Source organism: Bacillus rossius (genome assembly GCF_032445375.1).
Source record: "Bacillus rossius redtenbacheri isolate Brsri chromosome 4 unlocalized genomic scaffold, Brsri_v3 Brsri_v3_scf4_1, whole genome shotgun sequence".
Taxonomy (NCBI): domain Eukaryota; kingdom Metazoa; phylum Arthropoda; class Insecta; order Phasmatodea; family Bacillidae; genus Bacillus; species Bacillus rossius.
This window is the reverse complement of record NW_026962010.1, coordinates 27847153-27860062: the sequence shown is the minus strand read 5'-3', so window position 1 is coordinate 27860062 and position 12910 is coordinate 27847153. Positions and strand designations below refer to the sequence as shown.

Sequence of the window (12910 nt, the reverse complement as noted above, 5' to 3'; positions counted from 1 at the left end):
CTTGTACACAGAGAGTATAAACATGGCAGAGAATACCCACAAAAGTTACGGTGAGGGTGGGGCACGTCGCGGATCATAATTCACCAGACAGGGAAGTCGGCTTCTGTTTTCCGATGCGTCGCCAACCAGGAACTGGAGCCCGCGAATACGCGGCTGAGCGCGGACGTTTCCACCATTTCAAAAGAAATAATTTAAAAGAAAACTAACTATTACACTTTGTACTATGCAGACGGACTAAACTACTTAAAAAAGATTACAGGGTTAGCATCCCTTACTTAAATGACTACATAGTCGGTTGCGGCCGGATGGAAGTCTTGCAGTGCGTTGATCCACCGATAATCACAAACGATCCGTCTGCAGTCGCGACGCGAAGTGTCTTGCGAAGAACCGCGTCTCGTAATTAAAAGTAAATGTTCAATCAAAAGTGGGGGGAGGAGACTGGGACGTCCGGACCGAAAGGTTCCGAAGTTCCCCGAGTGGGCATCATAAAAAACTCTGACTTAGTTGTCTCGAAGTTGGTAGCACTGGCCGACCTTAACGCTACCTGTTGAGGGGTGTCTGAAATAAAAAAAGAATCGACTCGCCATGACGTCTGCTATAACAAGGGAATAAAGGGGCAGTCAGGTGCAGCCCTCTGGCGGCCTACAGGGGAAGTTGGCTGGGAGGTTAGCGAATTTGCCGCTAGATATCGTGGGTGGGCAGCTACACGGGCTCGCCACAAGGGAAGAAGTTACTAAGTCCGCCGCTAGATGTTGTGTGCGGTCCATCTTTGCACACATTTTTTTTTGCCAGTCGTCCTTGGAGACTGTCACTGTCTGCTGGGGTTTATGACCGGTCATTGGTCCTAGGCGAATTCTTAGAACCGAGAGGGGAGGGGGTGGACAAAAGCGCAACGATGCTGGGAACGAGCGTCCATAACGTGACTCTCGAGGAGTGAACCTAAGACGTATGCGTGACGGTAAAGGCTACGGTCAGCTCGTCTCTAAGAAATGGTAACAACTCATCCAGAGCTGTTGTATGCAGTTTTAGTCATGAAGTGAAGTAATATTACAAATCTGGGATGTGCCTGCAAGCGAGGGAAATGTTAAACGGGCTGCCGACGAGGTCTTAGATTTGCAAAAGCTCAGATAGGTCTCTGAGAAAGATGGTTCAGTCTACTGGCACAAAGTTTAACTAAAGAGTACACCAGTCTAACAAAGAGTAAATCACCTAAAGTAACACAATTATATATAAAAAAAATTTCCAAAAATAGTTAAAAAATTATATAAACAATAAAAAAAAGTGTCGAAATACCAAATTTCCGTCACAGTGACTATCAGTCAGAAATGAATGCTGGCCAAGAGGAATTCCAGGTCTGACTACTGGAGGTCAATGATGGTAGCTGCCCAGTATTACCTGGACTGCCTTAGGTATACTGCATTCCAGTGATCCCGGAGAATTGCAACATCTACAGCATCATGTTCCATAAGATGACATGTCGAAGAGGTATGTAGGATGTGTGGAGTTAACTGTTTGTGTTTGCGACTTGCTTGGGGCAAAACTTGAAGATATTGTGCGACTGTTTATTCAGGTGTCCAGCTGGGTGATGCTATGACCTCGGAACAAAAGATCGAATATATCAATGCAGCAATTTTGGTGCAGGTGTCCACTTCTAAAATAACCTAACTCAACTTCTACAAGCTGGAATAGTCGGAATTTCTCTACTCTTAACATCGTCTTCACTTCCCGCGAATAACCTCACACTTTCTGATGGTTCAGTTATCATGCTTCTGCGCAATCTTAACACCAAACTTGGCCTTTGCGATGGTACAATACTTATCATTTTTCACTTGAGCAATCATGTAATTGATATTTGCATTCTCATGGGCTCGCACAAAGGCAAACGCACATCCATTCTATGCATTAAACTCATACTTTCTTAATACAAATTCCTATTCAATTCTAGCAGGTGCCTTAGATTTCGCCCTCACAATCAACAAGAGCCAAGGGCAAACTTATCAGAAAGTTTATATTTACATACTGCACCCAGTATTAAGTCACAGCCAACATATGTTTACCCTTTCAAGGGCCACAAATTTTCAATTTTTTCCATTCTACCTAAGGCAATCCACGTGTTCAGTACGATAGAAGACATCGAGGCAGCACATACACTACGGACGTCGTGTACCCTGAGTTTCTCGATTGAAACCTGCCAGCAGAGAAGTCAACAAGAAGTAGATATATTCACTACTTCTATCCCCGACATTAACACTCATCATCACATTATGCATACATATAGCTAAACTCTCACTTGTAACAAACACTAAAGCTTTACACCACTCTAAATTACACTCATGAAACAGCCATCAAAACACCCTTCAGATATTGCTGTATGTTCTAAACTTGGTAGCAAGATCCTTAAGACTCTATGATTTTTCCAGCAGCTTACTGGCATAACGCAAATGCAGACTGTCCCAAATTTCCATTTGTCTGTGGATCTTTAACTTTTAGATTAATTTGTGTTAACGAACATACATGATTGAGATTCACCTTGGACGAGTCGGACGCGGTTCACCACAGGCCTACCACTGGTTCCCATTCATTATAAACTGCAATAAATTATATCTTCTCAGTGTTTATGAAACTGTTGGTTAGTTTTTGTATGCTCAATGGTTGAAAGGTAGGTACTTATTCCGTATTTTTTCGTTAAAATTCATCGCTTGTGCATTATCCGCATTGCAATACTATTAGACGAGTGTTAGGAGCATTCTCGAGGAAAATCCTTCCTTGCAATCGATAAACAAGATACCTAAAGCTCAATGTGTATAAAAATAGACTAGAAAAATATTTAGGGGTAACAGAATAACCTATATGAATTCGAAGAGTTTTTACATAATAGATTTTAGTTATCTTGTAGTTTATAAAGTTATTTACTTGTAATGAAGTTCCTGATGTTACTTATATGTGCATAGAGAGCTGTGAACAGGTAGTGTGTAGGTCGTGGGCTCTTGTCCTCATTATACTCATCATGCTACCACAGTGCACTGCGAGAGTACAACTACGAAGCAAGGAACGGTGGCAGCAGGCAGAGAGAAGTGGGCACTCACAGTACATGGCAGCCTCGGACGGAGCGAAGAGCGTGTACTCGCCGAAGTTCTCGAGCGCGTCGTCCATGCCGGCCGCCTTGACGACCTGCAGGAACCCGAACAGTCGCTCCTGCTCGGCCAGCTGCAGCAGGCTCTTGGCTGCAACAGGCAGTCACAGGGAGAGGGAGTGTGTGGCACGCCCCGGTGGCAGGCGGGTGCATGCGGGGGCAGCGGCCGGCACACACGCACCTCTGTCGGGCAGCAGCACGTCGTCCAGCATGTAGAGCACGCCATCCCGCCCCAGGCTGAGGTCGGCGCGCAGCCGGCTGGCCCCCACGGTGACGCCGCGTCTGTCGCAGTCCAGCTGCAGCTTCTCGCTGCCCGCCGTGTGCACGCTCTGGCCCTCCAGCACCGCCGGCACGCACATGGGGTGTGGGATCACGTGGTTCTGCAGCAGCGCTGTGCACACGTCCCACTGCGTGCCTCTCTGCCTGCTACTCCACATCCTACATCTGCCCTGTTTCACTGGTTCTTTATTCTGTAATGCCATGATGTGTTTCAACACTGGAAGGACCTATACTTAACTGTTCTAAAATGCATCAGTACTGACTGAAGTAGCAGGCTCATTTAGCTAAAATATCAGTTTTTAACAGAGGAGCCGATAAATAACCAAAATAATAAATAAGACCAGCCAGGCTTTTAATACTGAAACAGAATTGTTTCAAACATAAATAGAAAACTATAATTAATAATTTTTTTATAATATCACAATAGGCTTATTATCTTCCTTAATGGACTTATTGCCTATCGGAATCGGCAAATTTCTACCGGCGAGGTAAACATTTAAGGAAATTTCGGAAGACGCCTCGGCATGATGCTGATTTCCTTGCACTTCCTTCTGTCTCACTATCTCCATTTCGTGCCAGTGTTCTCTTTGTTCTCATTGGTTCACCCCCCCCCCCCCTTCCCTTTTCGCAGGTCTCCACCTGCTTCGTGCAGGTGCAGCTCACTTGAATACATTTATATGTATGATTGCATATTTAATTTGATAATATGCTTAGCATATAGGCTATATGTTTTATGCATATGCATACTATATTATTAATAATTTAAATTTAACATTATTTGAGATGAATTTGATAAGATTCCATTGGTTTTCTCCTTACGCTTCTGGTTATTCCTGAGAAAACAATAGCTGCACGATTTTTTTTATATGAGACATGATTTTGTATTCATTTTTCGTTTAATTGGTGAATTACAGTTATATTAAAACTTACAAAATGTTAATTAGGTGGAATTCAAACAAAATAATCATTATTCAATCAATTACTATGCCTTGAAACATCTGACAAACATTATTTACCTTTCACTTGAGGTCGCGAAGCTCTCCTTCTCTTGTGACCGAGACAGAACATCTCGCATACCACATTAACAAATAAATAATATTCATTTTAAAACAATATGTGGTGACATCTGTTGGTGGAAAACAGAACTACTTGGCTACTTGGCACCTGCACGGATCTTTCAAAATGAAAAATTAACTCTGGCAGATGGATTACTGAAATTAGCATTTAAGTATATGTACCTGATTAAAACTCTAAACATATATTTGATATAAGTCGCAAGTAGTATAAGAACGTAGTTCCGAGGACATACTTCAGGCTAAGGAGCCAGGAGCCGATGTGATGTAACGGCAGCCATTTTGGATTTACTTTACCTTGATCTTTGAACTTAACCTTTGACCTTGGCCCCAGCGGTCAACTTGGATCCGCCAACTTTAAATCGATCGGCCCACTCACTAATGCTGCACTTTTCGTTACGTCCGCCACCTTGGATGTGTATGATGTCATCGTTGCACTTTTCGTAACATCACAATCTTAGATTATAGAACATTGCAATTTTCGTTATGGTCACCATATTGAATTATAATAACATGTCCGCCACCTTCGATCTGATTTCACAGCCACGTTTTTCGATTCGGACAATGTCCACCATCTTGTTTTTGTCTGCTGGAGGCAGCCATCTTGGATGACGACACATCCACCATCTTGTTTGTTTCTGGTCTGCTGGAGGCCGCCATCTTTGTTTCTGCTGTTTGTTCCTAGAGAGCGCCAGATGCGCTGTGTCTCATCACATAAGGTTGATTTTTCATTATGTACCAGAGCTGTTATGGTCCTTAGCGACATATTAAATTAATTTTTATGCAAAATACATTGGAAGCGCTGTGATTCTAATCAACGTAGCTCTGACCTCTAGGTTGGAAGACATACACCTTTGACCACGCGGCCATCGTGACATTTACCAGACTGAGAATGAAATAAGGTATATAAAAAGTAACACACATATTGGAACTTATATATTTTTTTAATTTAATGGAATAATAGCATCTCCTGTTCGAAACCGAACTGCAATATTTATTTTCAATACTTGCTACCAGGAGCGCTAGTTAACGCACATCAAATGATAGAGAGTGCTGTCGCCATATTGTTTTCAGTAATCGATACAAGAGCGCTAGTGTCATGTAGTACACATGCCATCTGCTAGAGTGTGTTACCATCATGTTAGTTTAATTTTTTCCTGTTAGAGTGCAGTAATCATTTATTTTTACTATGGTACCCGCTATCTTGACATTTGGGTGCCATCTTGGAAATTCGTAATTATTTAGCTATAAATTCGGGAAAAATTCCAAAATAGATTAAATAAATTTGCAATTAATATACCGATTTATTTTATTAGTTCCTGTCCTTGGTTCGATCCCTGGGTGATGCAAAACATTTAATTTTATGTAAAAATAATTTCAATAAAATATGGTGGAAAGTCCTAAAATAAGCTTAGTTTCCTAGCCAACCAGCCTCCCATAAGCCGACATCTCCGCCGTCTTACAAATTCGTAATAGCTAACCCAGAAATTAAGGAAAAATTCAAAATTCATTAAAAAAATCACTCATTAATTTAATGATTGAATTGATGGATTCCCGTTGTTGCTTCGATCCTTGACCAATACAAATATTTTAATTTTACGTAAAAATTACTTATTTAATAATTCATGTTCTAAATCCTAAAAGCAGCATAGGTTCCTCATCCTACTCCTATAAGCCGATATGACCGCCATCTTGAAAATTAATAATATTTACCTAAAAATTCGGAAAAAAATTCCAAAATTCATCAAAAGCACTTATTAAAATAATGATGGCGCGATATATTTCCGTCTTTGGTTTGATACTCAATCAGTGATAAGAATAACTAAAGCTTAACATAAATTTATAAATTATGTTTCCTGTGTAGTTTATTAACAATCCATTCAAAGAAAAAAAAAAACATCACTAGACAAGATACCTGTCCGACGAAATAAATACATTGTCGCGATACCTATCACGGAAGTCTATTTTTATTCAGTGCATGAAATACATTCCAACCAGTTCATGTACAGTGCTATACGCATTGACCAAATATCTTCGGGCCACGAAACCAATGTCACGTACGTCAGACTTATAAACCAGAAGTCTCCGACCCACAAAACCTTCTTTTTCGTCGATAGCTAATATAACATATTTCAAGCAGTCAAGACAAAGTATTCGAACTGTCTGACCTAAAGTATCGAAAAATAAATTAAAAGCAATAAGACCAACACATCATATTTTACGATTTATAAAGGACCAAGAATCAAGGAAAAATCGTTCTATCAAGACCAACAGGTTTTTAACTGGTAAATATTCAGAGCTACTACAGATTTGACTGCGCACATTTAACGAAACAACATACATTCAACAAAAGAAAAGAACACACAGTACACACATTGAACACACAGTACACACACAGTACACACAGTACATACACACTGGATACACAGTACCAAGAGTACACACACTGGATGCACAGCACACCCACTGGGTAGTACATGGTACACACTGGACACACAGTACACACACTGGACCCACAGTACACACAGTACACACAATGGACGCACAGTACATTCACTGAACACACAGTTAACACACTGGACGCACAGTACAAACACTGGCCACACAGTACACACAGTACACACACTGAACGCACAGTACAAACACTGGCCGTACAGTACACACAGTACACACACTGAACGCATAGTATACACAGTACACGCAATGGACGCACAGTACACACACTGAACACACAGTACACACACTGGATGCACAGTACACACAGTACACACACTGGACACATAGTACACACACAAGAGTCGCATTTGAATAAAAGGAAGCAAATATCGACGAAAATTCGATGTGGTGTGATACGATATCGTCACAGGAATACGATCTCGCCAAATTATGGTTGGCTCCGACTGCTACAATGCTCCAACAACTCCAACAGATACAAGTGCTACAATTGCTACAACAGCTCCAACTGCTCCAAGATCTCCAATTTCTCTAACTACTCTAACTCTACAACTACGGCAATGTCAGTATCTGTATCGGGTCTGAAAGGCTCGTCTTCATCAACACGGTATCATTGCAGCTACTGTGACATGTCGTTCGCATTTACCCATGATGTACGAAGACATGAGAGGAGTAAATGTACGAAGTAAATGAAGTAAATGAAGTTTCGCTGCGATGAGTGTCTGAATTGTTTACTCGAATTGATAATTTACGTCGACATGCGAAAAACTGTAAAAGTGAAGTCCGTGTGCCTACTGTTGAACTACCCGCAGAAATTACGACTCCTAAGTTTAGGTTAAAGACTCATGAGCGTACAAACAAAAAAATAGATGTGCAGCAACCGATTGCTATGGCATCTGGACATGGAAATAAACCTAAGACTGTGTTCGGTGCATTATTGGGGAATGATAAGAGTAGTATATAATAAGGCATCAGGCCACAGGGTCCAGGGTGTGAAGCCTATGGAGCCGATCGCCATATTGGATTGTGACGTCACGGCGGCTATCTTGGATGAGTGTGACCTTGACCTTGACCTTGACCTTAACCTTCAAAACTTGCCAAAATTTTCCAAAATTTGCCCGAAAATCCTCAAAATCCGCCAAAATTTCCATTTTTTTTTGAAAAAAAATTCCTCCAAAAAATCTCAAAAAAATCCACAATTCAAAAATTAGGATTTCGAAAATTCTCAAAAGTCGTGTTGCCTTAGAAAGAACCCAAATTCATAAAAACGGCTTAACCATACATGTCTACAGCCTCCAATAAGCCATTTCTATGAATAAGGATACCATGACCGCCATATTGGATTATGACATCACCGTTGCAATTATCGTTACGGTCGCCATCTTTGAAATTGTTATTTATTATCAGATTTTAATGAATTTTTTTTTAAATTATAAAAAAATTCAATAATTTTTTTTTAATAAAAGTATTTAAAAAACCAAACATTTACTACATGGAGCTAGGAGTCCTCGGTTCGAACCCGGTGAGGACAAAAAAATAAAAATGGCGACTGATCCTTTCTCCATGGAAGCCGCTGGCAGACTGACCCTCGACACTTATGTCAAAGTATAATATACCTAGTATGACGTCATGTCCGCCATCTTGAAAATCCGTAATTTTAATGTTAGAAAATAGGGAAAAAATTTCAAAACTAATTGTAATACCCCAAGTGTCTTAAAGAATAATTAAATAATAAGGTTAAAAGATTTGGAAGCTTTGATTACTGGGGCCCTCAATTAATAACTATAAAAGTCAACAACAGAGGCGACACTAGGAGTAAACAAAGAAAATTTAGGGACTCCCTACAAATACTTGGGAGTAAAAGGATCGTTATTATATATTAAAAAAATAAAAACAACTGTTACGTCTATAGACTTCCTTATTTTATTAATCATTGTTCTTTTTTATAGATTAAATTTTCCTTAGTAAAGTCTGTTTTTCATTGATAAGTGATCTTATTTACATAACTCACAATTACACTTATTATATGATATTCCTTAACGTTATATACGATAGGGCCGGCCCTGAATGTATAACAAAAATTAAAATATTTAAAAACAAGAATGAAATTAAAATTGGTAACTTTAAAGGTTGTACATATAGTCCTTCCAAAACATAATATAAATTTCTTCTCCTCGAACTGCTTTTTACTGTCCGCTGTCTTAATTGGGTTACACTATTTTTGAGTTCGTGAATAAAAAGATAGAATTATGCGGGTATCACCCGGGGCTGTAGGTAGACGGTGATCGAGGTAGTAGGCCTAATGATGTTGGATTCTGCGCAGGAACCGACTCCAGAGGTTCTGGCAGAGGATTTTGGTTGCCCCAAACTTGGAACCCTGTCTGAAACAGAGGTCCAAATTCCAAAGAATTATACCTGTTTCCAGACAGTATACTTAAATGGCGCAAAAGGCCAATAGGGGGAAATTAAAGGGGGGGAATGACGTCAAGACTTACCAAAACAGGGTGTTGGTCCTGGCGCTCAGGAGAGGGTGTCTCGTCTCCGAAGACTCGAACCACGTTTCGCGGTAGCCACGGAAGTCATCACGAATAATTAGAAAATAATTTATATAAAAATACTAAGTTTCTCTACTTTCAAATAAACTACTGACTGGTTAATAATTTTAGCTAGGGACTTCATCCCTCTAGTCTGAGAAGACTACATAATATACGATGTCGATGATTCGCCGAAGATCGCAGATACAAACGGTACCAGTCAGTCAGGAGGCGCGCACCGAAGTAAGTTCAGAGCGGGATATCACCAGAATATCATAAGCGCGGGGTCTCTAGAGAATGGGAGGGGGGTTAGGCTCTGAGCCGAAAATTACCGAGTCCACCCGAAGGTGTCCGGCATAAAAAAAATTAGATCTTACTGGAGTGACTGCGCGACTGAGGCGCTATCTTTTGGTGGCGAGCAGAAGTACTAATAAATCAACTTGTGGCCGACGAGTGTGTCAAGCTAGGGGGTTAATGGAGTAACCAGTGGTGCCACCTAGCGGCCTGAGACATAAGGAGGGGAGAGAGGTTGTCGTTACCTCCGCGCGAGCGCGGTAGTGTCGGCGCTGCCGACGCCTCATAAGTGGCATTAGTTACCACAGCCGTCGCTAGGTGTCGCTAAAGTCCAGAATCGTAACTGCGGCTGTCAAGCCTGAGATGGCCTTGACTTCGGTTAACATACCCGTGCGGTCGTTGCTCCTAGCCACACTTCTGAGAAGAAAGTGGTGGGTGAGCAGGAGGAGGAGTATGGCTTAAAAAAATGCATGGTCTGTGGGACACAAGGCCCACGGGATCCTCCTGTCGTGTCTTGCTGCTAGTGAACCTTATACCGATTCGTGACAGAGTTAGCAGGGCTCAGCACTGCTTCACAAGCTGCTGTAGGCAAAAGGTAGTCACGCGAAGAAATAAAGTTACCGGCCCCGACGTGCCTGGAGGCGGGAGAAATATTAGCCAGAATGCTAGCCTAGCATGAGGCTGGGAAAGAGAATCAGCTCGCCTCTGAGAACAGAGGCTGAGGGCCTGGCCGTAAAGAAAATAAGATGAGAGAAAAAGAAAAGAAAAAAAAAATATATTTTCAAAAATATTTAAGATTACAAAATTTTAAATAAAACGTGCCTAAATCCCTAATACACGGCACATAATAAACTCAAATTCATTAGTAAAAATTTAATAAGATATTACCTAACTCAACTGTTGCACTTATCGTTATGGTCGCCATATTGGATTATATAAATGCTGAATGTTTTGTTATGCCAGCCATATTTGTTGAGTACGATGTCATCGTACCACTTTACGTTTGTACAGCCATATTTGATCCTATTAATGCTGCATGTTTCGTTACGTCCACCATCTTAAAAACCACAATTTTAATGCTAGAAATTCGGGGAAAAATACAAAATTCATAAAAAAATGCACTCATTAAAGCAATGATTGATTCGAAACTTATTTCGATCCTGGTCGATACAAAAAATCTTAATTTTTATGTAATAGTACCTCAAAAATGACAGGTTCGAAAATAAAAACAGCACAAGTTCTTTTACAAACATAATATTTATTACATAATTTTATATTTTACTACAGGATCACTGGCGTTACAACAGTAGTACCATTTCCAGGCATACTCTTATGCACATCGATGCATAGTTGTTGCACCGAAACATTTACTTTCTGCCGCACAGCATGACCTTTACATGTCTTCACTAATTAAATGTAACCTTGAATAAAATGACATGTCTCATTAAGTAAAAAAACCTTTTTGCAGAGATCAATTTCTCATCTGTATCAGAAGCTCTCGGAGAAAACCATCAGATGTCTAGTCAGGAATAATCAGAAGCACTCGGAGAAAACCATTAGATGTCTAGTCGGGAATAATCAGAAGCACTAAGTGAAAACCATAAAAATTATTGTCAAGAATAATCAGGAGCACACGGAGAAAACCACCATAATATTGACAAGAATAATCGGAAGCACACGGAGAAAACAACCACAAGTTTTCTTTGATATAAAATACAGAAGAAAAAATGAATAAAAAATTGAAAATAAAAACAAAAAAGTACAAAACAAATTCTGGCTTGTACTAGAACTCTATTTTTGCACGATAATGAGAAGTTCACAAACTACATTTATTGTGCGTAAATTGCATGTATTGCGCGTACATTGCGTTTATTGTGTGTTGGAGCTGATGGAGCATTATGAGCTGATGGAGCTTTTGAGCTGTTTTGAGCGGTTGGAGCTGATGGCCAATTGAAGCATAGGAGTCAATTGTAGATGGATCTGATGGCGCGAATTGTAGCTTTTGAAGACAAATGTAGATGGATATGATGTCACGAATTGAAGCTCTTGGAGCCTAGCGTATATTGGTGAGATCGAATTCATGAGACGAGAACGTACCATACCTCATCGAATTTTTACGATCATATGATCCTCTTTTTGAAATGTTGTTTTGCCTCGTGCATTATAGTAAATGGTTCTTGATTTGACTAGCTTATTGTTCCATCGGGTGTATGTATAAGCGAGTCCTAGACAGCAGGTCGCTCAGTTTGTTACTGTCGTCGACGGTGTAGGGATAACCTAGTTTGTTTCATCTGGCGCATAAGTCGCGTAAATACTTGTTCTTGCGAACTCGATGGCATCTTTACCGACTTTAACGGGGAACTTGATGGACGTTGTACCATCGAGTACGGGTACAATGACGTCATCGACGACGGTGGTGGAGCAGATCCCGTTGGCAACGACGACGTCAACACTGGAGGTGACATCAACAGTCACGATACCACCGGCAGAAGAGAGCTTAATGACTACAGAACTGGCTGTGCAGGAAACCAAGACGAACGACGATTCGACCTCGATGCAGACTTCAATGGATGCTGATTTGACAACAACTAACGAACATCGGTGCTGTTACTGCGACAAGATTTTCTCATACAACAGCAATGCTCGACGACACGAGAGGAGCGAATATGCCAAGAACCTATATCGTAAAATGTTTCTTTGTGAGAAATGTCAAAATCAGTTTTTCAGAAAAGATAATATGAAAACACACATGCAGATATGTAAAGGTCATGCTGTGCGGCAGAAAGTAAATGTTTCGGTGCAACAACTATGCATCGATGTGCATAAGAGTATGTCTGGAAATGGTACTACTGTTGCAACGCCAGTGATCCTGTAGTAGAATATGAAATTATGTAATAAATATTATGTTTGTAAAAGAACTTGTGCTGTTTTTATTTTCGAACCTGTCATTTTTGAGGTATTATTACATAAAAATTAAGATTTTTTGTATCGACCAGGATCGAACTAAGTTTCGAATCAATCATTGCTTTAATGAGTGCTTTTTTTTTTATGAATTTTGTATTTTCCCCCGAATTTCTAGCATTAAAATTCTGGTTTTCTAGATGGCGGACGTAACGAAACATGCAGCATTAATATGATCAAAT

The 12910-nt window shown here is 40.4% G+C and overlaps 1 protein-coding gene across 2 annotated transcripts in view; it reads right to left on the bottom strand.

The window, feature by feature from the left end:
* Nucleotides 1-12910, bottom strand: part of LOC134541496 (periostin-like) — a 378277-nt gene that overhangs the window by 76641 nt on the left and 288726 nt on the right. For both annotated transcript variants that reach the window (XM_063384985.1, XM_063384986.1), the window contains exons 8-9: nt 3315-3524; nt 3087-3224 (exon numbers count right to left, since the gene is read on the bottom strand). In XM_063384985.1, the coding sequence (XP_063241055.1) occupies nt 3087-3224; nt 3315-3524 (348 nt within the window). The remainder of the gene's footprint in view (nt 1-3086; nt 3225-3314; nt 3525-12910) is intronic.